This window comes from Euwallacea fornicatus, chromosome 18 (genome assembly GCF_040115645.1).
Source record: "Euwallacea fornicatus isolate EFF26 chromosome 18, ASM4011564v1, whole genome shotgun sequence".
Classification (NCBI taxonomy): Eukaryota; Metazoa; Arthropoda; class Insecta; order Coleoptera; family Curculionidae; genus Euwallacea; species Euwallacea fornicatus.
In genome coordinates this window covers 2857488-2882454 of record NC_089558.1, presented here as the reverse complement: position 1 = coordinate 2882454, position 24967 = coordinate 2857488, and the positions used below count along the sequence as shown (strand labels likewise).

The 24967-nt window shown below is 36.3% G+C and overlaps 2 protein-coding genes across 4 annotated transcripts in view; both read right to left on the bottom strand.

Moving 5' to 3' along the window:
* LOC136344803 (uncharacterized) overlaps window positions 1-14601 on the bottom strand; it is an 81249-nt gene extending 66648 nt beyond the window's left edge. For both annotated transcript variants that reach the window (XM_066292586.1, XM_066292587.1), the window contains exon 1: window positions 14296-14601. The gene's annotated coding sequence lies outside the window, so the exon portion shown is untranslated. The remainder of the gene's footprint in view (window positions 1-14295) is intronic.
* A 762-nt stretch (window positions 14602-15363) lies between these two features.
* Ptip (PAX transcription activation domain interacting protein) lies at window positions 15364-24752 on the bottom strand. Of its 2 annotated transcripts, XM_066292689.1 has the most exons (15): window positions 24533-24752; window positions 21629-24328; window positions 21208-21571; window positions 20446-20577; window positions 20254-20394; window positions 20084-20194; window positions 19855-20020; window positions 19450-19710; window positions 18740-18981; window positions 18501-18608; window positions 18298-18440; window positions 18084-18227; window positions 17564-17795; window positions 17300-17513; window positions 15364-17032 (listed from the first exon to the last, which is right to left on the bottom strand). In XM_066292689.1, the coding sequence occupies exons 1-15, from the start codon at window positions 24626-24628 to the stop codon at window positions 16468-16470; spliced, it is 5619 nt and encodes a 1872-aa protein (XP_066148786.1). In that variant the 5' UTR covers window positions 24629-24752; the 3' UTR covers window positions 15364-16467. The 2 variants fall into 2 exon arrangements, with proteins under 2 accessions (XP_066148786.1, XP_066148785.1); XM_066292688.1 differs by having other exon boundaries at window positions 21208-24328; window positions 24533-24751.
* Window positions 24753-24967: the final 215 nt, after the last annotated feature.

Sequence of the window (24967 nt, the reverse complement as noted above, 5' to 3'; positions counted from 1 at the left end):
GAGATTTGAACTGCGAAAGAGGGAATACGCAAAATTTGTGGATTTTTCAACTATACAAGGTGCCCCGGAAACATTAGTGCAAATTGGGTGATGAGATGTCAAAACGTAATTGCGCGTATATTTATCCTTTCTATTAAGGCATCTGGAACACCCTGTAGAATTTTGTATAAGACGCGCCACCTCTGTACAATTATGAACCGTACATTTCTATAATAATCTTACGAGTTCGCATTGGCCTTTTCGTTTCTCTATTACAACCAGCATTTTACACAAAAAGCCTCCTCTCCATTTCATTTCGATTTGATTTCTCTTCCCCATCATTTTGGTTCCAAATAATATTGTTACAGCGAGCGGCCGCCCCAATCTATCTAATGTTTCCACGTTCCTAAGAAAATTATTGAATTTTCTTGTCATAAGACTTCAGCTCTACGGGGTGTGTTTTTTTTAAGTGCATTTGCTATTACTCTTTTCGAAACGATTTATTTCTTTTTAAATAAGAGGACTGTTGTTAAGTAATTAGTGAGTCAACGACTGGTACAGATATAAGAACGATGCGATTGCATTAAGCGGTATTAAAGCGTTTAGTAATGAAATAGTGATTTATTAATGAACTATCAGTTGGCGAATGGTAGTTATGTTAATTCGGTGAGTCAATAAATACTGTTTACGTTGAATGCTAGGGTACCGGTATCAATCGAACTCCGGAACCGCCACAATATGTCCCAATTCTTATTGCGGGACCGTCGGTTCCCCTTATGCCGATCACAAGTGATTGGTTCTTGTGTTCCAACTAGTGAACAGAATAACGTGATACACTCTCTGCAGTAGGTTCAGCACGAAAATAATCGACGACCCATATTCAGCCTTGTACCGATTGAAAATTATGAGCGATATTGCCGTTAAAATTTAGTCAAAGAATAGTCGTGAGGTAGCAATTAAAAAATGTTCGCTTTGATGAATGGCATTTCGTTTGAAACAATGTGTTGCCTGTAGAGGTGAGCGTATCTGACCGGTACGCCGCTGCGAGGGACCCATTGCGCAGTCTTTGCAAGCACCACTCTATCATTTCATGGTTTAGTTCAGAGTGTTTGATCAACTTCGAAGAATCCTTTTTCAAATATTTTAACATAAAGCCAGGAGGAGCGCAACCAAACCAAAAAATCCACTTCTTCATTGGTAAATTTTCAGGTAGAAGTTGGTCGAATGATTCGAAATAAAAGAAGTATATCGTACTTCGTGCGATTACTCGATGCAAACAAGGCCAACGGTAAATGCAGGTAAAAGTTAGCCACAAAATCATTTGTGAAATTGATAATAATGGAGGCTTATACAGTCTATAGAAGTTTATGTGGGTTGCGCTTTGGAATATCTCAAGTGTTTTATAACGTTTGCCGAGAGGGAAGGTGAGGAAATTCCGAATTCGTGGGAATTTGTAATAGCAGAATTTTTGCCCTCACTGCCGTCTCTGAAATAATTCATCTCGCATTTTGCAACATTTCTCAGAAGTCCCAACTTTATTTCGTAGCCTGAGATCCCTGCTTCGAATGACCTCATCGGGCATTTCTCCAAAATTTGTAAACTGGAGAGCCGCGGGACAGCCGAAGAGGCTAACGTGTAAATTTTCCAAAGTTTTTGCGTTAATTTTTGCTTTAGAAATTAGAACGCGCGATCAAAATGTAACTATACAGGGTGTCCCACAAGTGTTTCATTATATTTCAGTGGGTAATAGTACATTGAAAAATAATATGACTCCCTATATAAACAATATTCCAATAATGCTTCATTAAGAAGATACAGGGTGTTAAACTTGACTTAAAAAATCTAACTTTTATTGATATATTCAAAACCGTTTGAGATATGTAAGTGAAATTTGGCATGTTTTGAGAGTTAATGTAGACGCATTTATTTATGCAAAAGGGCTATTTTTCGTTTCACCAGTGACGTGCGTACGGACACCTTTCAGCACATTTTTAAAGAAAAACATGGTGCGCCACTGCTTTTTATCAAAATAAAAATTATTTTTAGAAGTTTAATTTCATTTAGAAGAAAAATGCTCACTTGACTCTTTTTCGTCCGACGTATCGTTTGCCAGTAAAAAATTGAATACCGTCTATATGCACGATATTCTCTAAATGGTTTTAATAATATTAAGTTTGTTTTAAATATTATTTATTTGCTATAACATTATAGAAATTGTTCAAATTGGTGGCCATTTTGTTCAATACATAATTGAGCTCGCCTGTTCATTGATACTCTGATACGTTGAAATATTCTAGGTGTGTTTTAAGTTTAACACCCTGTATCTTCTTAATGAAGCATTATTGGAATATGGTTTATATAGGGAGTCGTATTATTTTTCAATGTACTATTACCCACTGAAATATAATGAAACACTTGTGGGACACCCTGTATGTACGTTGGACTTGGGAATACCTCAAATGTTTTAGGTTGCCGACAGGGGAGGTGCGAAAGTTCGGAATTCGTGGGAATTGGCAATGGCAAGACGAGAATATTTCTGGCATGACTAAGTTTCGAACTTTCGCAGTTGTTACGTCTGCGTCGAGGAAGTAATTTGTAGTGGAGCACCTACCCTTAATCAATCAAAACCGTCAACCCTCCGTTTTATCTGACGAAGCCTACCCAGTAATTTTTATAAGTTCCGCAACGACAGGTGCTAGAAATTTACACCCTAATTGCATTGCGATAACGCCCTTTTGGCTTTTACCTTCGCACCTTCTGGGGCCTTTGTCGGGGGCCTTCTTAATTATTGTTTTATTGAGTCTGGGAAGACCTTAAAGTATTTCCAGTCAATGCATTTTAATGTAGGTGCGAGGTGTTTTACCAACTATTTAGGCGCGTTGTAAATTTTATGGTAAAACCCCAATATATTCCACAGAGGAAGCTTTAATTTGTAAACGCCGTTCGTTACAGAAACTGCATCAGCCCCAGCTCGGTAATTGGATTAATTAGTTCAATATCTTCCATAGTCACGTCGCATTAAAGCAAGGCCATTTTTACGAAATGCACCTAAAACAATGCTGCGTCATTGATTATCTTCAATTATTATCTATGACTAAACATAAATTCCTCCCTGCCAACTGAAATAATCGACTTTAGAATTGGTAGCTATCTTCGAGGTCTAATTTTCATATCATAAGGGGATCTGGAATGGCGGAGTACGGTTATGAGGGGAGAAGATCATTAATATTTTAAAAAATTGTGAAGGGGTCAGCGAAATTCAGAATTTAAGTCAAGGATCTTTCAGTCATCGATCGTCACAAAAAGCAAAGTACATGTAACCTTGTAAAATCGACAAAGGTGTATGCGAGGTTCGTCCTGAAAAATTGGATTTTGCCACTTTTTTGCACAATAAATTATGCACTTCTCATTAACATTTATATTGTACCACAGTGATTTAAGTTTTCTTTTTTTTTGCGGTCGCATACCAAGTAGTTAATAAAGTCACCGTTTACCGTATAGATTAGAGTTAAGAAATTAACAATAGATATCATTTGAAAAACATTTATTCATTGCTTTTTTTCGCGTTTTAAGTATGGGAAAAGGCCTCTTTAATTCGATGAATCCGCTGAGGACCTCCGTGTCATTTTCACACAATCATTTCCCGATTTCACAGTGATTTTTACTAAAAATTGGAGCAAAAAGTGATCCAACAAAAATCAGTAAATACATGGAAAGTATTGAATATCTGTCTATAGAAACAAACGAACAAAACTTTCAAAGCTTTCGCTCAGCTTGCAAATGCGTGCGGCAAATCCATTTTACCGCACGTCCCTAGGAAACTAAATACATAAAAAAATTCATATCGATTTGCCAATTTTGAACCAAAAGAGAAAATTCGAATTTATAACCCTTCGAGCCGAATCCCCTGACCACACTTTGCCTCATCAAGGAACCAAATCTTATTAAAATCTTTTTAGAATTTAATGCAAAAACCTCAAAGAGTTAGAGAGTGATTTATTAGCGAAGACAAGAAAATTAAGACATTCTGGTTTTATTATGGTTTTCCAAGATATTCCTGGCGACTTTAAAGTTTGATTTCCTTCCACCACCACCTTACAAAAAGCACATTAACACAATGAATAACAACCTCTTTAAAAATGTATGCGGTTACTATATCGCACTTGGGACTACAAGCGCTATACTAACGAAATTAGAATTTGTTTTAAACCTCCCCACGTGGACCAACGTCCGGGCGCGAAATCCAATTAACAACTACTTTAAACAGGGGGGCCCCTGAGCTCGGCCTCCTGTATATGGATGTGCGAATAGCAAGTTCTTAATCCCTGGCAAAAACATTTTCCGGCAAACCGGGAATACCGACGAACCCTAGGGAGTGAGAAAAAGGATTATATTGTTCGGGGATTTAAGTATTTTCACTCGTTTTATTAGGTAGTTTTTGCGTCAGGTTGTTATTTTTGGAGGGAAGGTCACTGCGTGTCAAACGGCATTAGCAAGAGTAATTTTCAATCACAGGTCTTTCACTAGAACTATGAACGAAATTATTGTCTGTGACAACATGGGATCTACAAAAACCATCCCAAAAAAGCTTCTGAGGACTTTCAAGTTTTGCAACATTCGTGGATATTTCCAAAAATTCGATGATTCTATAACGCAAAATTCTAGGCAGTCACACCACCGTACGCCCACCACGACAATTCTTGAAGTTTCTCACTAACGATTTTTGAAATCAACACGAACTCTTGGAGATATATAAACGAATCAATCAATCATTTAAACTGTTATGCGACTGACAGAGAGAAGTAGATTTCGACGTTTGGTTTTGAGATCCACTAGACGCACTTGTCTGTTGCCCAGCAAAGCGCCCTGTACAGTGCTACTGAATCAAACACGAGTGGTCTACACGTGAGTTTAATTCTGAACCAGCTGATGAAATAGAACCTCTTGGATCATACATCAATGAGGCAGCAATGAACATAACATTTATCCTGGCAGAGTTCCCATCCGCCTGTCGCAGCATCAACGCCGGTCAAGGCATGACGTCAATATGACGTAGGCCTCATTACTACTAGGTACCTGTGTTTTTAAAGTGACGAGAAAATGACGTCGTCGACTATGTTTCACCAATTATCGTTAACAAATTGCGGGGCCCCAGGTTGTGTAACTTATTGGTGCATTTCCATTTAAAATAAATCAAAAAGTAACTAGCAATCATCCAAAAAGTTTCCACCTTCAAAACTACTTATTTGGTTAACAATTCAATAATGGCGGAGTTCCCGGGTGCTGACGTCAGTGGTTACAGAATGACTTTATAGAAAGTCTAGGGCTATTTTTAACGTGAGGCCCATAGTGAAGGGCGATGCGACACCTCTCCCTAATCCAGAGGTTTTATTAAAGGTATAATTAGATACATTTTCCGAGGCCGAGCTTTTATTATGAAAGCCGTTTTCCACTTCATAAAAGTTTATTAGAAAAAAGGAGAGCGGGCCATGAGAATAAAGCAGGTGCTCCCGGAAAAAAGTTTTGCCGTAAATCAAGGCTAATTTTTTCCTAGAGTGGAATTTTATTGTTTCGCGTTAATCATGGAAAAAGTGACGTGAAAAATGGCCCTCGCTGACGGATCTTTAACGATTTCCCTTAGGGCCCTTTTCTTCGTACGTGCATAGATGCACTCCAAGGGCATACAAATTCTATCTCGTTCCTTAATTAAAATTCTACGTTCCAATTCCGGCGCTAGACGGAAATTAATTTCTTTTTTAATAAAGTGAACGCTTTAGGAAAATAATACGGCCTCAGGTGCATCCTATTCAGAGGGCACTTAATCCAAACAACAAGGGTAAAATGACTACTTCATCAACTTCAATAAATAATAAACTTCCAGTCAAGGGACAGGACCGCAACTTTGAAAAGCAAACATAAAGGGTGCAAATGGGCAAATAGTTGTTAAGTGGCCGACGGGTATTCACCGGACACTTGGCAAAATGCTTTAGAAACTTGGTAAAGCATGATAAATAACGGAAGTGTCCAAATTGGCGGAAAGGGTGGCAAAGGATCGCAGAACTTGCGAACGGGGATAGTCAGACGGGCTAATATTTGATAATTGATGAGTTATGTGGGGTCCGATACTTCGGACAAGGTGTCTCCTAATGGCTCTAGTTGGAGCTCGAATTTGTCGGTTTCAGGTGAATGGGGTCAAAATTATTAACTACTTGTTGTCAATTTTAAGTTTTAAGTTAAACGACGTTCCTACAAATCACTGTTTTAATGCGAAACTCGTAGAGAACGTTTCGCCGAACCACGAGCAATACAACGAACCACACGGCAAACGATAACACCAATTTGAAAAGGGGCGCAAACAGGTTCGCAAACCATGACATTTCTGCAACCAGTTTGCGGTGTTCCCACATCACGTGTCGGTTTTGTACCGAACATCAAAGGGAATGCGCGTTGCTTGCTGTTTGAAGACACACGACAAACAGGATGCATTTGTTGTTCGGTTCGTTAAAATCGAGATATTTAGGCTGTTCGCGATTCTGTTCGGCATATTATTCAGGTCTGTAGAACATTCAAGAGCCAGTAAACAACAGACTTCATGTAAAAAGGATTGATAGGCTGCACGAAAAACTATCGACCGACTATTAGTTTAAGTAAGAAAGTGAATGAACAAAAAAACTCTGAGCGTTTTTAGCATTGAAATATCAGTTCCTAGCAGTATCACTTTGGTAGATATTGTAGTAGTGAGTAGTGAGTTTAATCGTTTTAAAATCCCACGCGGTGCGAATATTGGCGAAGATCTTAAACTACGTGTGTTAACTGCTAATAATGCGGGAGTGAGTCAGTTAGAGACTGCAAAATAACATCCACTAGCAAGATCTACTGTATGCATGATAACTGAAAGGTGGTATCAAAGGGGACGTGTATCAGTTTAAAAAAGTCGGGTCCTCCCAAAAAAGTTGGAGAAAGACTTGCCAGGGCCATTAACCTTCGGTTGGTCAAGTGGGTATTAACAATATCATTAGTCGCGTTGTCTTGACTGGACGCGTTGTCCTGGCGCGACCTTACAGATACATATAGCAAATATTTGTTTTTATTGGAAATATTTATTTAAAGAGTCAATAAAGAGATTTCATTTACGCATTTTTATTAAAATTAATTAACTATATTAATTCAAAACATGAAATAGAAGATGAAGATTGATGAAACTACTCAGAAGTATCATCATTCTTTATTTCCAATTCCAAATAGTTGTAGTATATTGTGTTTGCATGCAAATTTAAACATAAATGCGCTCTTTATAATTATTTTCGTTTAAATGACATGACTTACAGCTTTTTCTTTTTTTGCATACATACTGCTAACCTCGAGCAAAGCTTCTCCTGCCACCGGAGGTGTTTTGGACTGCATGTATGCCTGGGGCTTATTTTTTATGTCCTTTGGTAGATTTGTTATAAACAACTAAGAAGACCACTCTTCTTCGTAGTTGTTGGTCTAACACTACTAAACACAATTTTTGCAGATGTTCTCGCCGTGAACTAAATTCGTTTTTATTTCCCCAAGAAAAATACTTTACAGTATATCTGCGAATGGAACTGCCAAAAGAAGAAACTCTCTTATTTTTTATTTTACGAGAATAATGTATTATCCACGAAAGTTTTTGCTTGCACCAAAACGGTTGAATTAGTTCTCACCGTTACAGTTTTCCTGTTCGTTACAAAGAAATATTGAAAAATAGGTCCAAAAATTAATTCTATTTTTGTTGGCAACTGTAAACAATATCAAATTTACCAGTCTTCTTCAGGAATTTGACCAATTTTTTTCCCTCATCAATAAAAACTAGACGATTCAGATCTTCCACGTGTTCTGTATTTTTAGGTGTAATATTCTTTTACTCATCTTTATCGCTAGGAGAAAATACATAGTCGCTTACACGAGGCGTACGCAAACGTATGATACCTTTCAACGAAAAAGATGCGTACCCAGGTACAACCAAATTAGTCGAGGTGCACCCAGGAGTTACATATTGGAAAGCATTCACAGGTTTGTGCCAATCATAAAAAATCAGATAAACATCTGGGCTTGTATTTTTATAATACAATTCAAAATTATTTACGAGAAAACTATTGCTAATTTCAAAAATACGGTTTTAAGATATACAGTGTGTCTAAAAAAAAACGGGCGAAGCTATACCTCAGTTGTTTATGAATAGATTTTGACGAACTGAAATCTAAATAAAATGACATTTTTCGGACAACTAAATAATGTCGAAGTTGATTGTTTTTAACTCAAATTCTTCAGCTTCAGGTCTCAACTTCGGAATTTCAAATAGAACTGCATTTTTTACATCTTTTAATAGAAAATAATTTTTTTTATTTACTGATATATGACAAGTTAATGTTAAAACAACTTTTTACTTAAAAAAAATTAAACAATGTGAATTATGTAGCTATCAGTATCCTAAATTTGGACATTATGAATTATGTAATCGTCTGTACCGTCATGGGGCCATCTGCATTATTTTGTGATCATCTGCATTTCACACTACCTCATATAGTTGTATCATGTTAATCATGACGGCTTGTATCGTGAACAAGTGGCGCCCATACTATACTCAGCGAGATGGGGCAAGATAAAACAGCCCTTAACTATTGGAACTGCATCGTTTTTTTCTCAAAATGTTCTGTGAGAATTTATGCTGAAATTGTGATTATTCTAAATTATATATTTGCACATTAATGAAGTTGTTTTTTTTTCAAGAATGTGTATTTTTACGAAATTGTTAGGGCTCATATTTTTTGGACACCGAAGATCAGTTCACGATAGCAGATTGTTTCGAAATTTCCATCTATATGCCGAGCATAACACCAAATGTGGAGTTTATTTTATTCTGGACGATAATTGTCATCCTCTACAAAATTAATTAACACATTTTAAGGATTATGGACAATTTAATAATATCCATACAAATTATAGTCTGAAATTTGCACGTAACAGATTCGTTATGGAAAATTTGTTTGGCAACCTGAAACAAAAATTTAGACAACTGTATCACATTAATTAAGAAAAAATAAATACTTCGTTCATTTAATAAGATTAGTATTTGTGTTACATAACATTGTGTTAGAGGACAATGTTGATGTTGAGAATAATATTGAAGACGAAGCTGGAAATTAAGTTGGTTATAGGCAGGGTAATAGCAATGAGATAAATGAAGACAATATGGGAGGTGACAGAACTGCATAGGAAGTTTGAGACGCCGTTGCCAATTCGTTTTTTTAGAAAACTAAACTCTGCAATAATTAGAAGAGCTTTTCCAATCAAATGTAAGAGTAAGTAAAGTATCAACAAAATCACTTTTTTTTTTAAGTGAAAAAATCTTACAGTAACAAAAAAACAAGTATTATTGGTTCTTAAGGGAGAAAAATTAATACAAAATATAAAAATTAAACTAATTTAACGTAGTAAAGTTTCTTCTTTAAAATTTCATTTCATTTCTTTCTCTTTCTATTTCAATTCTTTGGCAAAGTAAATCTAACATTTCCGACTGTGAATGTCTTAACAGCTCGAATTTGGCGTTTTGGTATTTTAAACGATCTTGGCGTACTTCCTCCAACACTATTCGATGTTTTTTTTAGATATACATAGGTATTTGATTTCGAATGACTTTTTTCAAGTTTCCGTTTTAAACTCAAATCACGTTGCACATTAGAACCAAAAGTTTCCGCTACAATACGTAAGATCATCAGATCTACTGGTGTTTCTTTTACCTCGTGGATTGTTTTGGAGGTTAGTAATAAAACAAGATTCACATATTTCTTTTTTCATACAGCTTCCTCAATGCTTTAGCAAATTCAAAAACTTTTCTTCCTGTTCCTATGAACTTATTATTTTCAATTCATTTATTGTAATAACGGTCCAGTATTTTCCAGCTGTTTTCAAATAACTTTAGCAAAATGGTAATACCTTAATTCTTGGATAACTCTGCGACAATCAATTGCCATAAATACGAGTATATTAAATTTTTCACAGCTGTTGTGCCCGGTTTATTTTTTATTTGCTTATGTATAAACTAATTCGTTTTTCAGTTAAAAGAAGTATTCGTTTATAGCTAGAAACTGATTTCACCTAAAACAATATTGCCTAGTTTATTTATTATAATAGTTTGATTTTTTCAAATTTAATTTATAAACTCACCTTCGAAGTCCATTAACATTTTTTTTTTAATTGAAAGAGAAGAAACAAGCAATACTGTAACTTCCAATATAACTAGCAAATGCCGCAAACAAATCACAAATAAATCACAGCTCATTTAAAAACTCGATTGCGAGTGCGCCGAACCAGCAGTCCCTGGTCCCAGCTGAGAATCGCTACGACAGTAATTTCACCAAAAATTACTGCCAGTCAGCGTTGCGGAAATGGGAACTACTAGTAATTTTTAGTTCTAAAGAGTAATAATTTTTATGTTAGAAAAAACCTTATTTTTTCACGTGTTTTAACAATACCTGATAATTCAATTAGCCATTCGGCCGAAAAATTCCACTTAATTTAATACAAGCTTTATAGTGTGAATTATTAAAAACCTGTATTTTATATTTTTAGTTCATCCACTTTTGGCCAACACAGTATATTACTTTTAATTATTTTTCATATCTTGGCCTTCCCTCCAGCCGATGATCTAGAATTTCTAGTTGAGCTTCTAGCAGTTTGTGAGATATTTGTTTTAAAATAACTTTATACGCAAAATGGATCGTGTCCCAGACCGAGTGACTGTTAAAAATTAAAATATAGGACGGCGTCCTATATGTAGACATATATACGATGTCCAGAAACAATCGTGCAAATGAGTGTTGGGTGCGACTCAGCTAAACTTGCCCAATACAAAGCTTGCGCCTTACCAAGGTGCATAAGTCGACCTAATTTTTCTATGAGTGGCGATAGCTTTAACATTTTTACGAATTCTATTTAATACTGACCTGTTCTGTATCAGAAATGTGTTCTACGAAAGGACTCGCATTTCTAACAGTTTTCGCGATATTTTCAATTAAGTCATTTCGTGCATTTTCAACCTTTGTCAATATTGCCAACTGCAATATTGCGCTCTAGATGGTTCCTCCCGCCAGGGAAAACACGAAAACAATAAAATTGTTGTTTACTTGATTAAAAAGTTGTAGTTTAATATTATTTGAAGTGTTTTTTCGACAAACAGTATTTAAAAAAAAAACGGACTGTTCCACAACAATATTGGATAACACATTTGTTTGGCAAAATCGTCATAAAACTTTTGCGCGCCGCTGATCTGGATTCGAGCCACTGCACTTTTCACATTCAATTCGGAAATTGCAGCTCCAGCAACATTTTTAGCGTGGCCCAGAGATCTTAGATATCACACGCAATTGTTGGCAAAACATGGCGTTCCAAAGCCACCTTCGGCAAAAGGGCCGAAAGAATTCAATATTTATAGACGATACACAAAACGGCATTTATTAGTGAAATATGGCGATTTAGGCGTAGGAGCATGATATATCATTATAAAGGAAATTTAACTGTCTTTTAGCGGATTTGCTAATATACAGAATAACTACAAATAATGTGCAATTCCACCCCTACTTGTGTGTCAGGCCTTATTCTCAGTCAATAGAATGAAACAACAAAAAAAGAGATTATTGAATAACAATCTCTCACAATAACTATGCAATGTAGCCATAAAACTTAATTTATTGTATGAGTTCCACTGACCTGGAGTCGAGCTTCTGTCTTTCCGCGTTAAATTCAAAATTTGCACTGCGACTATCATTTTCAGCGTGGCCCAGAGATGTGCGATGACCGATTGTTTAAACAACTGCATGATTTACCACCATCATGGCGTTGATGGGCCACTTTCAGCAATAATGCCAAAAAAATCCCATGTTTAGAGACGATGCACAAAACAGTATTCGTTCATGAAATATAATATTTTAGCAAAAAAACAGGATACATTGTTTTAAAGGAAATTTGCTAATATACACAGAACTCGAAAAAATAATAAAAATAGATAAAAACGAGTAAAAAAAATTTAATTTGTAAAAAATTATTGTGTACTATTATTGGACGCCATAAAGTTGACGGAATTGAATGCAATTGTTTAATGAAGCATTATTATATTATTATTCTTAGTTACTGCGGTGGCGAAAAATTGGGTGACGTAGAGATTTTTTCAATAGATTTTTTTTTCGAGAATAAAATATATATTTAGTCAGTTTTTCTTAAAGTTTGTTTAAAATTTCACAAAAAAAGTACTCTCGTTTAAAATCGATAACGGCACTGTTTTCAAGAAAACTAAGTATGAGATACTGCACGCTGCTGTACCATTGTGTTGAAGCTTCAGATATTTAACTTTCCATGTTTTTGTATTATTTTTTCTCGTCAATGTCAGTCTTTTAGATTCTTGTCATGTTGCTCGTTTCTAAACTATTTGTAATTTTTTTTAATGGTATCGGTTGAAAGATACATTTTCTAAGAGCTTACTGTCATGCATTTAATTTTGGCAAATGTGACAATAAATCAAGGACAGCAAGAAGATAATACCAAAATATATAACCTAACAAGGGAAATCCTTCGAGGCAACTGTTTGTTTTAATTGACCGTTGCCTTTGAGAGACAAGAAGTTTTTCGAAACATTAACAATGATACTAGCAGACTGCATACGACAGGAACTGTTGACAATAAAGAACAGGTATTAAGGCGTTTTAAAGAAGATAATATGTTAAATATTAGATGAATGAATGCTATGCAAAATATATCTTAATCCATAGTGTGGGGGATAACTAAGAAACAACACCTATATCTGCACCACCTTTAACAAATTCAAGAACTCTTGCCAACAGATTTTCAAAGGATAGCATTTTACAATTGGCTTTTCCATAAAGTAAAGCGCAAACCAGGTTTTATGAAAAATATTCTCTTTGTCACTAGGGCTTCATTTACAAAAGATGGAGTTTTTGAGGAAACAACCACAGGTGGAGTGAAGAGAATCCTAGGAACACAGCAGTTAGCCAATTTCGACATAAATTTAAAATAAATCTGTCGTTGAGCGTTTTAGGAATTAAAATTTTGAGGACTGTTGAGCTGCCAGAATAATAAATTTTTTTCAGTTAAAAATTATTTTTTATCAAAAAATGTAAATGAAAATATGGAGTTCTGTTTAGAATTCTGAAGTTGACTCATGAAACAGAAGAAATTGAATTAAAAAAAACTAATATTAGGTAGTAGTCTGAACAATATCATTTTATTTGGTTTTTAGTTTATCATAATCTGTTCATAAACAACCAAGTTATAACTTCGCTCATTTTTTTAGAAACACCCTATATAAAATATCCGTTTCAAGCTACCTTTATTTAAGGAAATCAATAATATGTAAAGTTGAACTAATAGTTGTACACATGTAAATCTCAAAAATTACAAAAAATTGGCTATTTACCGCACTTTAAACTTATCACAATCCAGTTGACACACACTATCCAAAATCTCAAATATTGTTAAAATATAGAAGTAGTCAGAGAGAAGATACATCATTTGAGACTTACACATGGTGTCATCAAATCACAAAGACTTTATTTGGAGATCACATGCAGGATATCAAAGAGCTTGTTCTGATTTTGAAATATTACTATCAAGGAATGTTATATTTGCTTAAAATAGATGTAGTTAATTAATAACCTTATTTTTGGCTCCCCTATATTTTTCATTTTCTGTTTAATTGAAAAGTGTTGAACAAACTGATAGTGAATACGTAAACCATGGAAATTTGAAATTGACTACTTGCATATGTTGCACTGACAGATAAATATGAAAATAGTGTTCTATGACCTACTGATATGTAGGGCAAAAAAACTTAGGGAGAAAAATCTTGCAGATTGGTTCAGACAATTAAAAAAAGGGAGAGTTGAAAAGGGAGGATCTGATTAAGAATCTAAATTGCATCTTATAACCGCCAAAAATAAAGACACTTTGTGCAGAAACCGAAACATTTTATAGGAATTCTACCCCTATAAATTGCCAGTGGCAAACCTAATTTTTCAAGTAAACCGGATGAAACTAAGCTTAACTCTGGCTATAAATCCTTAAGGGCCATTTATGGCTCGCATGGAAAGCACAATAACCTTTCAATCGATATTTTTAATAAAAATTGGAAGAAACCCTAATATATCAAAACAGCGGCCCAATATGATCTTCGCAGCAGTGCCCTCTGATACGCCCAATAATACTTTTAACATACACTTAAATATTCAATGAAAACTAACGGAAATCACCGGAAATTTAATGAAACTCAGTAAAACTTACCTGGAAAAATGCTCCAAAGGGTAAAACGGGGACACAGGGAGATCGGAGATGTCCAAAAAATAACCAGAAACAACTGAAGATCTAACATGGACACTTGCACAGCCGTCCGAACAAAGAAAATCACATTTTTCACGGTCGATTTTCGCGGCCTTTTTGGCTTAAAACCGTAAATTTTTTACGGTTTACAGCTAGATTGTTTGTTGCATTTATCATTTAAACGTTATTTAAACGCCGCCTCGATCTATTTGTTTATTTATTCAATCAAAATCGAGATAAGGGACACCGACGAGGAAACATTTCACGACGCCATCTTTGTGTGTTTCTTTGCGTTGTTGCCGCTTCTACGATAACGAAAAAACAACCCTTTAGGAATGTTGACAAAATAAGCTGGCAGCAAATTGAAGAATATCTAAACGTTCATGATTATTAAAATGTTTTATTTATTTTTGGGGAGCTTTTAATAAAAAAACAAAGTAAGATCAAAGGTTTGCATAGAATTATTCGTTATGTAAAATTTACGATGATACATATATTTGATGAAGATAGATGTTTGCCACTTATTTTCTTAGATTCTTCTTTATGTGTATTGCCCTAGTTAATGAAAAAACAATGAAATCAAACTAAAATAATGAGCAATATCAGTTTATACAATAGAGTTAACCAAAATGTTGAGCAGTTTACCTAAGCCAAATTGGCAGCGCCGCACATTATCCAATACCTGACATACGTATTAAGTTTACCTATGCAAGATAGACAAGGAAACAATGCATCACGCCTCTCGGAGCTTGATGACAGACACCCCAATTTTCTTGAGTAGGTAACAAAAGACCCTGCCCGGTTTCATAAAGGCGGGTACCAATGAACTAAGGTAATGAAATTTTATGGTAATAAGCTTATTGTATGATTATATGTAAAATTACCATAATGATTATGGTAATTAGCTAATAATGCTTCTTTTGTTTCGGGGCGTTGGACTTTTAGTTATTTGAGTGTTTCGACATAATAAGGACAAATTGTCCCCCGTTCGGTGAATGATTTTTTCCGCCTGCATCAAGGATAACAATTAAATTAAAGTCAAATCTTTATTTGAAGACATGTAAGCGTATTAAACTTGAACATTTATACACCTTACATAAGAGTTGCCCATAGGGCAAATTAGTAATCGGTACCTACAGCACTTACAAGTACTACATATGTATGAAATGCTATAGGGTAAAAAAACTTGGTTTAAGCTTCATAATGCCTAACAATAACAAAAGTTAAAAGAATATACAATTTGACCGCATAGCGAAGTGAAATTGTGCTTTAACTATCGGTAATAGTACTACCTACTTATTTATCACAGAGTCTACTAAACACCAGCTTGTAGACCCTCTTAAGTAGGTATTCGTATTGTAACAAATAAATCACAATGATCTAGAGATTTAAGAATCTTGTAAGTGGCAGCATAGGGATGACTTAAGTTATATAGACAATACCAAGATATTTCTTAGGAAAACTTACTAAAGTTACATTATACACTGTAGATAGATAGAAGATATACAAAATAAATGATTTTTTCGAGATCGTTATTAAACTTGTTCGCACAAGAATATAGTTTTGTCATTATGAGAACAAAAAGGTAATATTGCAACACCGTATATAAACATATACAATATTGCAATATATAAACGTAAGTTATCGAAACCTATTATAATAATTACATATTAATAATGAGTCGCTAATGACAATAATGGAAACCTCTCACTAATATTTACACCTAACCCTAAAGGCTAAATTCCGACTTATATCCAGGAGTAAAAACAACTATATACACATGGAAATTAACCTCAGTTTTCAGGGTTGTAAGTACCACAATTGATGAACTAGTTTTGTACTTCATTTAGTATGGAGAAGCCTTTGGTTGTGACGAATTTCAGCGGATAAAGTTTTTTTTCCGCCAAGAAACCTACTCACACACTTTGGCACCATATTTACACTCATGTCAATTTACCCCAAAATAACCACGAAATTGTCTCTCTGTAAAAAAAAATCCTCAACCAACTCATCAAATTTTCACTTTCAATCAAAAATTTCCCGACGCTCCGGCAAACTATCGCTCTCCGAGGACGAATCATCAAGGAGCATTTCGCGTAGTTGCTTTACCCTATCTCACCTCCGTTTTCTCAAAGATCATACAACACTCACCGCGTACGGGTCTATCTCAAACTCCTGCTTCAAGATTGCACTGAATATCAGCTCCACATTGCACACAACCCTTTGCTTGCCTTTTTTGTTCTTTAGGAGGTCCCCCACCAAATGCAAATCCTCCTTCGCTGTTATAATGAAGTATGAAAGAGAAGAGGTGAGATTAGTAGCGTCGATTTGAGCTCTGCTTCTGCGTATTCTCTCCAGTTTCCCTCCGGAAAGTTCGATTAATTCGGCTACAATTTTCTTGCTTGGAATCACGCTCGGCGTCAACCAGAAGGATTTTCCTTCAAGCAAGTTTTGTCTGGTGGAGGTTTGGAGAACTTTTTCGAAGTTGGCGTTGTAGGTTTGGTTGAATTCTTCCAGCGGAAGGGAAAATCCGTTTTCTGGTTGGAACTGCTTGGCACGCAGAGAATCCTCAAGCCATTTTTCAGGGAGGATGTGGCAAAATTTGACAATTGCGAATAACAGTTTGTGAGTTCTTGCAAGTTTCGGTACTACCAAGTGAGTAAAGTCTCTGTGATCCTTGACTACGATTCCGCCCAGTTCCCTACAAATTAATATTCTTTTAGAAACATATAAAGCCCTAAAAGTTTAATGCACGTCGTTTAAATTTATTTGAAAGCACAAAAATATGATATCTTTTAATATTCTACATATAACATACAGAACCTTTGATCTATTAAAAAAATTAGGTTTATACAAAAGAACCCAATTTTTTTCTCTATATGAATTTTTGGGTACAAATTTAATATAATTCAATAAAAAAAATCCTATACTGAAACCGTCCAATCAAAGTCAAAAATCATCAACCCACCTCACTGCTTTGGCCAACTCTTTCGACCTCGCAGAATCAAAATGTGACAGTAACACTTTATAATTAGAATTCACGACTTCTTCCGTGATATTCTCGTTCTCATCTGTATGTTCAGTTTTCTGCTTTTTAGTTTTGGGCAAACTGACCGGAGACGCTGACCGTTTCACCCTCTCGTAAGACTCCTGAGAAATGTTGATCGGAGCCTTCCACGCCACTAATCGAGTAAATTAATATCAAACTAAATTTTCAAATTTTCAAACTTACTCATCATGTTTGGAACCAGTTTGGGATCAAAGCTCAAATTTGGAGGATTCGTGTATGTTTGATACGCTTGGCTATCCATTTGGTTCATGGCAGTGAAATTGCCGAGGATTATGTCCGTTAACCACTGGACATTTACCACTGGTATTCCCCATTTTTTTGCGTGATTGTATTTCTTACCCTCGGCTTTTGAGCATATTAATAGCGTGTTATGTTTGGAAAAGTAAACAGTGCACTGCAATAATTAAAATTATTGATGGTAATTAATGCATATCAATTGGTTTTTTCATTCAAAATTGTAATCAGTGTGCTATGAAAAAGTTATGGCTATTTAACTTCAGGTATATCATAGTATGGGGTGCCGTCTATTGGTACACACAAAATTTAGTAAATATATGAGACTCCCCAAGAAAACATGTTTTATATTATTAATTATTAAAAAAATGTTTTTTAAAATTCTTTAAAGGTTCACGCCATCAAGTTTATTTATATACTTAATTATCACTCTTTATTTGACCCTTACCTTCGCCCCAATATACATCACCATTTGCTTCACCACTTGCCTTAAATTACCCTCAAAGCCGCTGGTGGAGATTAAATGTTTTGAAGCTGGGGTTATGTCTAAGTATATTTGAGGTAGGTGGAGAGCTGTCCAAGGAGGAAGGACCTAAAATTCATGTAAGACTTATGTCTGTTTTTCAACAAGCCAAATTAACTTAATTTTCTTTTTAACCCACCTGTTTTCTCAGGATAACGTCGCTAAGCCAACGTATAGTCACACATCTCTTCATGTCCCTTAACGCTTGCATAACTACCCCATGTCTCTGGGTTTCGCACAAGACATGAGTCACTTTATTGCAATATTGCTTCTCCACTTCACCTAAAAATTAAAACACACTCGAAATGTAACTCAAATTATTTGTAAAAAATGCAACTTTACCTCCGTATTTCTCAATTTTCTGTTGCCATCCAGGCAACTTTTCCTCTAAATACTGCTCAACTTCTACGACAACAAAAATACATCCCAAAAGAAATAGATCTGGGGGTACTAAAAAAAAAAATTACGTACAATACACACCGTAACACCAGAATTTTTAAGCCATATTAAAAACTATCAATTCAAGATAAAAACCGAACATTAATATAACTCGTAAAATCCGGTTTAAGGCTCAAACTCACATTTTAGATTAGGGTTATGCCCGTAAAACGGACCGACCCGATGTTGGACTGGAACTGGAGCCTTATTTTGATTGAATTGCAACTTTGGAGGCTCATTTTGAGGTGTAAGGGGCAACGTGGGCACTCCGGTTGGAGGTTTTATTATTTCCCCACCAGGGCCGCCGATGGCCCTTCGCTGATGTAGGGCGATTATTTCTTGAGGTTTCGAATTGATGGCTGCGTTATGTTGAGCGGTCATCATTCTGTAAAGCGATCAGAGTTCTCATTAAATAGAGAATAAGTATGCATTTCAAACTTATTCTCTTCAATTTGATGAATAAAAGGAGTGTTGACTCTAGGAAAGTAGTACCCTGAGCATATTGCCAACAATTTGTAAATTACGATTCTCTAGATTCTAAACAGAAGTAACCTTTCTTAACATTATGGTGAGTAGAACACACTCACAAAAGATCATCCAAAACTTTCACTGAAAACGCATTTTATGAGGCATCTCAATAATCAGTCTAAACATATCCAAAAAACAAAAATATCTAGCATTAGCTCTGAACGTAAGGACAGAAAAAACATAACTTTTCTCTTTCTTGTACCACGACTTAAACAAGTTCAAACAAATTCTTCTAAACGATTCTTAACCTTCCAAAGTAACGAATAAACTTCTGCATAAGACAACATACATTCTTAAAAATAAATTGTAATGACGAAGAGCATACCTTAAAGTACCCGCTGCGGAAGGTTCAGGAATACCCTCAGGTCGAACAGGAGGTCCGGCAGTTCCACCACTCTGTAGTTTGATGCTCAGCATATTAGCTAACGCAGTCTTAGTTTTCGGATTAACTTGGACTTGAGGGTTGGTAGTGGAGTCCGCGACAGGGGGCTGAACCAAGGCTGGTCTGACTAAAGTTTGGCCTGGCAATGCCGGCCCTTGTTGGACCAGTGCGTTTTTCTGGGCCTGTTCGCGTTGCAATTGTAACCTGTACCGAAAAGAAAGTATGAGAGTGTATTACATTCTCAAATAATATATATGTAACAAATGCAACAATAAATTTGTATAAAATTCAACTCATTTCGCCCAATAGTTTTCGATACAAACTCCTCATATAAGAAAAAAATCAAACCTATATTGCTGCCTCATCTGCAATTGCTGCGCTGTAGGTTGATCTCCTCCGACAAATGGCTGGGTTGCTGGTGCAGTTGGCGGGTTAATGGGGCTCAAGCCGGGGGCCTGTTGGGGCGGCTGTGGAGCCGGCGACTGTGCTGCTGGTTGTTGGGGCGTTATATTACCTAAAAAAATGAATGAGAATTAAAATTATTAAAAAATTCAACCTGGAGCTATTGGAGATTTACCTGCAGTTAGATTCTGTTGAATATTCGGTGGTAACACTATTCCTTGCTGTTTGGCCTGTTGCTGCAACCACTGTACTTGTTGCTGCGGGGTTAAACCTTGCGGGACGTTTCCTGCACGAAAAAATGTAAAAGAAATTCAAAAATATTCTTTCGGCTTCTTTCTATCCCACCTCGGATTAATATGTGGCCTCCTGCTCTCTGTTGCATTTGCTTAGCCATCTGCAACTGCCTCTGTTTCTGTTGCAATTTAGCCACGAATAAGGCTTGCTGGTCAGGCGGCATTTTTTGCAACTGATTGTGCGTATGTGCATCTGTAAAAAGATACGTCAGTAATCCCGAAGCGTAATATATTTTTGTCTCACCAAGCTGGATGAACTGCCTCTGCGGTACTCCAGGTTGTTGTCCAGGAGGCCACTGTATTCTGGGGCCGACGGCAGCGTTGGTAGCAGATTGCTGTACTGCCACATTCACAGGATGGCGGATTATCTGCTGGCCTGGATCAAGTTCTGACACTTAGGGTAGAATTTTTCACGAGGGCAGGGAAATTGCATTTAAAGAGTTAATGCTTACGTTCCCAATTCTCTTCTTCTTCTTCACACATGTCGAATAAGACTTAATAACGTACAATATAATAATAAAATGATTGTTATTAGTATTGTTTCATGTTGATCCTTTGCATGTGCCTTGCAAATGATAACTGAAGCAAATAGGCACTGGAATTTACAAACTAAATTCAAAATTCCTATGCTGTCTGAATATAATAGGAATATTTGTGGGTTTTTTATGAATTTATTTTAAAACTAATATTTCTTGTCATATATACACAAAAAACATATCTCAACTTGTAGGAACCCTTTTTGTTCCAGTACGCGCAGATTTTTGCTTTAATTTTTTAAAATGAAAAAATTCAAATTGAAAAAAAACTCGAGAAACTTTTCTACTTTCTAAAACAAGAAAAAAAACACAACTTCTTTCCGGTTCCAGCTACAATAAAACATCCACAAGAATTTGAAACCCGAAGCACCTTCATTAATAAACAACTCACCACGTACAAAATCCTTACATCTCACCATTGAAAAAATGGTTATTTTTTCGTTACACCAATCCCACTAAATCCAGCTTACCTTGAATCGGCGTCCCCGCTTGCTGTTGCTGCGCCTGCTGCTGCTGTGGAGCCCAAACCTGTTGGTTCAACTGCGCCCTCTGTCCACCCCCTTGTTGCCCTTGATTCACAAGCACCTGTTGCGGAAATTGTCCCCGTATCACCTGCTGATTGACCCCCGGATTCATCTGGTTCATCGCTGGCTGATTTAAGGCCAAACCCCCTTGCTGGTTTAGGCCCGTCTGTTGCTGACTGATCAACCCCAAATTTTGCTCCAACCCCAAAGTCTGATTTATATTTTGCTGCCCGAGGGAACCCTGATTCACGCTGGTTTGCTGGCTCTGTTGCAGCAATTGCTGATTTAGCTGTTGCCCTAAATTTTGCTGCTGTAATTGCTGATTTAAGGATTGCACATTTATTTGCCCCAATTGGTTTTGACTGACTTGGTTCAACTTTGATTGCTGAATTGCTTCAAATTGGTTCTGACTAATGAACTGCGTTTGGTTCGGCATATTTCCCTGATTTTGAAGAATTTGCTGGTTTTGGTTTGTATTCATTTGCTGTTGTTGAGCAAACATCTGCTGCTTTTGACTTAATGAGTGCTGATTTAATCCTGATGCTCCAAAAGCCTGCCCTTGATTAAGTTGCTGATTTAAATTCTGTTGCTGAATCACTCTATTCTGAATTAACTGTTGCTGATTTATTTGTATCTGTTGTTGCCCAATAATTTGTTGATTTTGACCGGCTAACTGCTGATTTGGGCTGGTATTAACAACAGCATGTTGACTTAAATTCAAATTTTGCTGATTTAAACCCACGTTCTGCTGATTTAATCCCACATTCTGCTGATTCAAATTGCCTAATTGATTCTGAGTTTGATTTAACAACTGCTGTTGTTCTCTCTTCAACTGTTGCAACTGTTGAATTTGTTGCGGGCTCAACTGACTTAAGTGGTGATTTGGGGGTAAACTCAGCAATGCTTGCTGATTGGGTTGATTGCCATGTCCCAATAACTGTTGAGTCTGTTGATTGATAATCTGCGACTGCCTAATAATAGCACCTTGCTGTTGACTGAGTTGATTTTGCTGATTCATTGTTTGATTTTGCTGATTCATTGTTTGATTTTGCTGAATTAACTGATTCTGTTGAATAACCTGTTGATTCTGCTGTTGCATAACCTGCTGATTCTGCTGCTGCATAACTTGTTGATTCTGCTGCTGCATAACTTGTTGATTCTGCTGCTGCATAACTTGTTGATTCTGTTGCATCAAGTCTTGATTAGACTGGTTTTGCTGCATTAACTGATTATTTTGTTGCATCACATGCTGATTCATCTGATTGTGGATCAACTGTTGGTTTTGTTGGCCTTGCTGCATCATTTGCTGTTGGCTCTGAGGTGGGCTAAGTAATTGGTTCTGTAAATCATCATGAGCCTGCTGTAACTGCTGATTCCCTTGCAGAATTTGGTTCTGAGTTTGTTGTCCCAAAAGCTGGTTGACCCTCTCTTGCTGCAAGCTCAATTGATTTTGATTTTGCTGTTGATTTAGTAGCTGATTAGCCCGTACTTGGTGTTGGCTTAGTTGAATTTGATGCTGGTTTAAAAGTTGAGTGGTCTGCTGCTGAAGCAATTGATTTTGTTGCTGTTGTTGTAACTGATTTACCGACATTTGCTGTTGCTGCTGATGATTCAAATGTTGGTTCTGAATCTGTTGCTGCTGATGGTGAGGGCTTAAAAGCGGACTTTGATTATGTTGAGGAGACATCACCTGACTGCGGCTTGGAGAGTGTTCAATCTGATTTCTTTGGTGATTGGCATCAACCTGTTGGTTTGCTTGACTAGTATGAACCATAGACTGACTAAATGGAGTATTGCTCTGACTTTGTTGAACTAAATCTTGATTCTGAGAATCAATTTGGCCCACATGGTTTTGTCCCATTTGATTTAAACCTTGATTTTGGTTCATTATATTTTGTTGGTTCATTATGTTTTGTTGGTTTATGAGTTGTCCTTGACTTAGGTGTCGATGCAACAATTGTTGGTTTATATTGACCTGCCCCGAAGAAGTCCGCTGGATTATGTTTTGTTGCTGAATACGCTGTTGCAACAACTGATGATGGATCTGGGAAGTATTTAATTGCCCTCGCAATTGCTGTAAACTGTTAGGTTTATTAACTTGAGCTTGTCCTAGTAAACGGCTGATATTAAGAGGGCTATTTTGGACGTTTGACTGTTGTGACAATTGATGGTTTTGCTGATTATTGGGAGGGTGGTGGATTGTAGATCTAGCAACATGACTTGGTGGTTGAGTACCTGCAGACACAAAACTTGAAGGAACTGACATGGAATGAGTAGGAGGAGTTTGTGATACTGGTGATTTAAATACTGGCTCCCTCTGACTAGCATGAACTTTGCTTAGAAAACTTGGAGCAACTACATTAGGAGGGCCTACAGTTTCACTGCTGGATACTTCTGAGGGACTTGAAGTAGGGGGTGGTTGATTCCAAGGCATGCGCTGCTTTAATTTTTCGAGTAATGCTTGGGTTGTATCAGGCAAAACCTTTTCTTCAACCTTCCTGCCATTTTCTAATGTTTCAGGCTCAAACCCAGTAATCACAGTAGTTGGCTCTGGTGGTTTAACTGGTTTGGGCCAGTTTATCAATTTTGGATGAAAGAGTGCAGGGTCTGGAAGAGATCTAGTTTTTACAGCTTCTAAAATCCAGTCAGGTGTTACAATTTTTATGCGCTCAGCACCAAGTGAGTAGGCTTTTTCATATTTAAGGCTATTAGTTACTCCAGTGATTAAAAAATTGCAAAATCGCGATAATTTTAAATGTACACTCCCTCCATTAAAAGTTATGAGGCCCCAGAGAGTATTTCTGTCCTCTCTTATATTTGAGAAACAAAAGGAAAAGCCAGTGAAAAGTTTTGATTCAGTAGTGAAGAGATAGGGCTCAAGATTAAGGCGCCTTTTAAGTGCAGCACACATGATAATCCACTTGGGGGTTACTGCAGGAATTTCATAGACATCATTTGCATCAGCAACATCATTCTCTTCAGGATTGTTGCCCACAATTAAATGCGTTACATATTCGGAGAAGTAGTTTTGACGTTCTGCGCCGCCCGACTTCAACAACTCTTCAACCTGGAAAAATAGAAAGAGTTTCAATTTCCACACCGCACTTGAATGACTTTCGTTGTGTATACTAATAATTTGTATTAATAAATACTCAAAAACCAATGAAGTTCAGCTATTGCTCTTAATGGAAAAATATGATTAATGGTTCCTAAACGCAATGCAAATCGAAACCCTTTACTCTAATCTTGGCAGTTAGCCGCATTAACTTACCTTCTCATGAACTTCTCCAGTAATAAAATACTTTATATCTTTGAAGATATCGTCGCATGCTTCTAAGTTTATGAATTTATCACTTAATTCTGACATTTTAGATATTTTTATGTTTGAATTTTACTTTTATTTGAACGTTAAAAGAAAAACAACTTGTTTACAACACCATTTTGCCTTTTAGCTGTCACCTTAGACTCATATCCTGCTCCTGCCATTTCCTGTCAAAGTCCTAAACAGATTTCTAGTTTTCACGTTATTGAAAATTCGGCAATGTTGCCAATAACAAAATCACTCGCCATTTCTTATTGCATCCTCAATTTAATAAATCCTAAGGAAACTTTACAGTTTTTGCACAAAAAATTCAAAATAAGTTCAAGAGTGGTTTAATTCATCGGTTAAGCCAAGTTTTAGCTCGACAACTCATAATTGCAAATT